The 1,792-nt window shown below is 38.7% G+C and overlaps 1 protein-coding gene across 1 annotated transcript; it reads left to right on the top strand.

The window, feature by feature from the left end:
* The first annotated feature begins 674 nt into the window (after positions 1 to 674).
* Positions 675 to 1,385, top strand: LOC147479913 (uncharacterized). The gene is made up of 2 exons (XM_086578519.1): positions 675 to 968; positions 1,107 to 1,385. Exons 1-2 carry the CDS (start codon positions 675 to 677, stop codon positions 1,383 to 1,385), a joined length of 573 nt encoding a protein of 190 aa, XP_086434645.1.
* Positions 1,386 to 1,792: the final 407 nt, after the last annotated feature.

Genomic DNA, 1,792 nt, shown 5'->3' on the forward strand with positions numbered 1-1,792 from the left:
AGATACTATGACTTGGGTTTCAAGTCGCCTCATGGGATTATTCTTCGTAACGGATAGATGAAGAGTTTGAAGATGGTATTGACGTAGAGCTTGGTATTGAAGACTTTACCGGGATGAGTGGATGATGATGGCAGCAGATGGGGCCCACATTTGTCCCCTCGGGAAAATGTGGAATTAGGAAGGAGAGACTTCGACATTTTCACACGATCTGAAGGTTTACAATCGATATCCAAATATTGAAATTGATCGAAAAACTTGTGCATACTCTGCGATGTGGCAATGAACTGAATAATGAACCTCAACCCGTTGTACCAGATAATGACTTATCTCATGAACAAAGAGTTGCTCATGATATGGTTGCTAGAGCACTACAAGATGGAGCATTTATTCACTTAATTGTTTGTGGGGGAGCAGGCACGGGAAAGTCCACTCTCATAAATGCAATTGTGTATTCAGTTACTGCATTTTTCATAACATACAAAGCAGTACGTGTCATGGCTCCTACTGGAGTTGCCACTTTTAATATTGGAGGTGCAACCATCCATCATGAACTCACTATCACTATAGAACAGAAATGTATTAAAGAAACTTCCAAAAAGATTGAAGGTGATCAATGTCGACGTATGTAGGAAGACTTTAAAGACACCAAACTTATCATTATCGATGAGTACAGCATGGTCGGAAGAAGTATGCTTGTAAATATTGACCGGCGTTGTCGAGATATTTTTGCAAAGAACGAGCTATTTGGTAATGTATCTATTATCCTTGTTGGTGATATGCGTCAATTACCTCATGTATGTGACAGTGCATTATATGTCCAAGGTGGGTCTATTAAAAAACAACATGGTGGAATTATGTATTCTAGTTTCGAGAAATGTATTCGGTTATCACATATATTTCGACAAGTAGGAGATGAGCAAGCATCATTCCGAGAAGCACTGCCCAAACTCAGTAATGGAACTTCCACCGTCAGTGATTGACAATTATTTCTAACTTGAGATATTTCCTCCTTCAATATGGAAGAGATTTACACCTTCAAAGATGCTTTGCGTCTATTTCCGACAAAACAGCTTGCACATGATTACAATCTCACCCGACTAATTTAGCTTGGAAAACCAATTGCTCGAATTGTCTCAAAAAATAATTGTGATATCGCTACCAAGGTTTCGTCAGATGATGCAAAACGTTTGGAGAAAGTTCTGTGTCTATCCCTTGGTGCACGTGTTATGCTTCGTTCAAACCTTGCCATAACAAATGGACTGGTTAATGGTGCAATGGGCACTGTTGTGGATATTGTTTACGAAGATAGTTGCAAATCACCGGAAGATATACCTCTTGCTGTTATGGTAGACTTTGACCACTATCGTGTGCTAGATTCCATCTAGATTCTAAACAATACCAATTACTCCACAAACATCTCATTGGAAGACAGGTGGTGCTTCGTGCCAGCGCATTCAAGTTCCTCTTGTTCTATGTTGGTGCTCACTCTTAATCGGGTTGTGGTTGATATTGGTGAAAGGGAAAGCCTCGGTTTGACTTTTGTTGCTTTGTCTCGCACAAGAAAGTTGTGTGATCTAGCATTTAGCCATATGTTCTCTTTGGAGAAACTTCAAAAGATTGGAAAATGTGTTGGTCTTAGAGGCTGATTGCAAGAGGAGAATTGTTTGTTGCACTTGTCTGCTTCAACCATTTGATATTCTTGGAAAATTTGATAATTGAAATGTTAATTTATTGTTTTAATCTCGGTATGTAGTATTCATCTTTCTAACTTTATTTCTATTAATATTGTTTG

This window comes from Coptis chinensis, chromosome 8, assembly GCF_015680905.1.
Source record: "Coptis chinensis isolate HL-2020 chromosome 8, ASM1568090v1, whole genome shotgun sequence".
NCBI lineage: Eukaryota > Viridiplantae > Streptophyta > Magnoliopsida > Ranunculales > Ranunculaceae > Coptis > Coptis chinensis.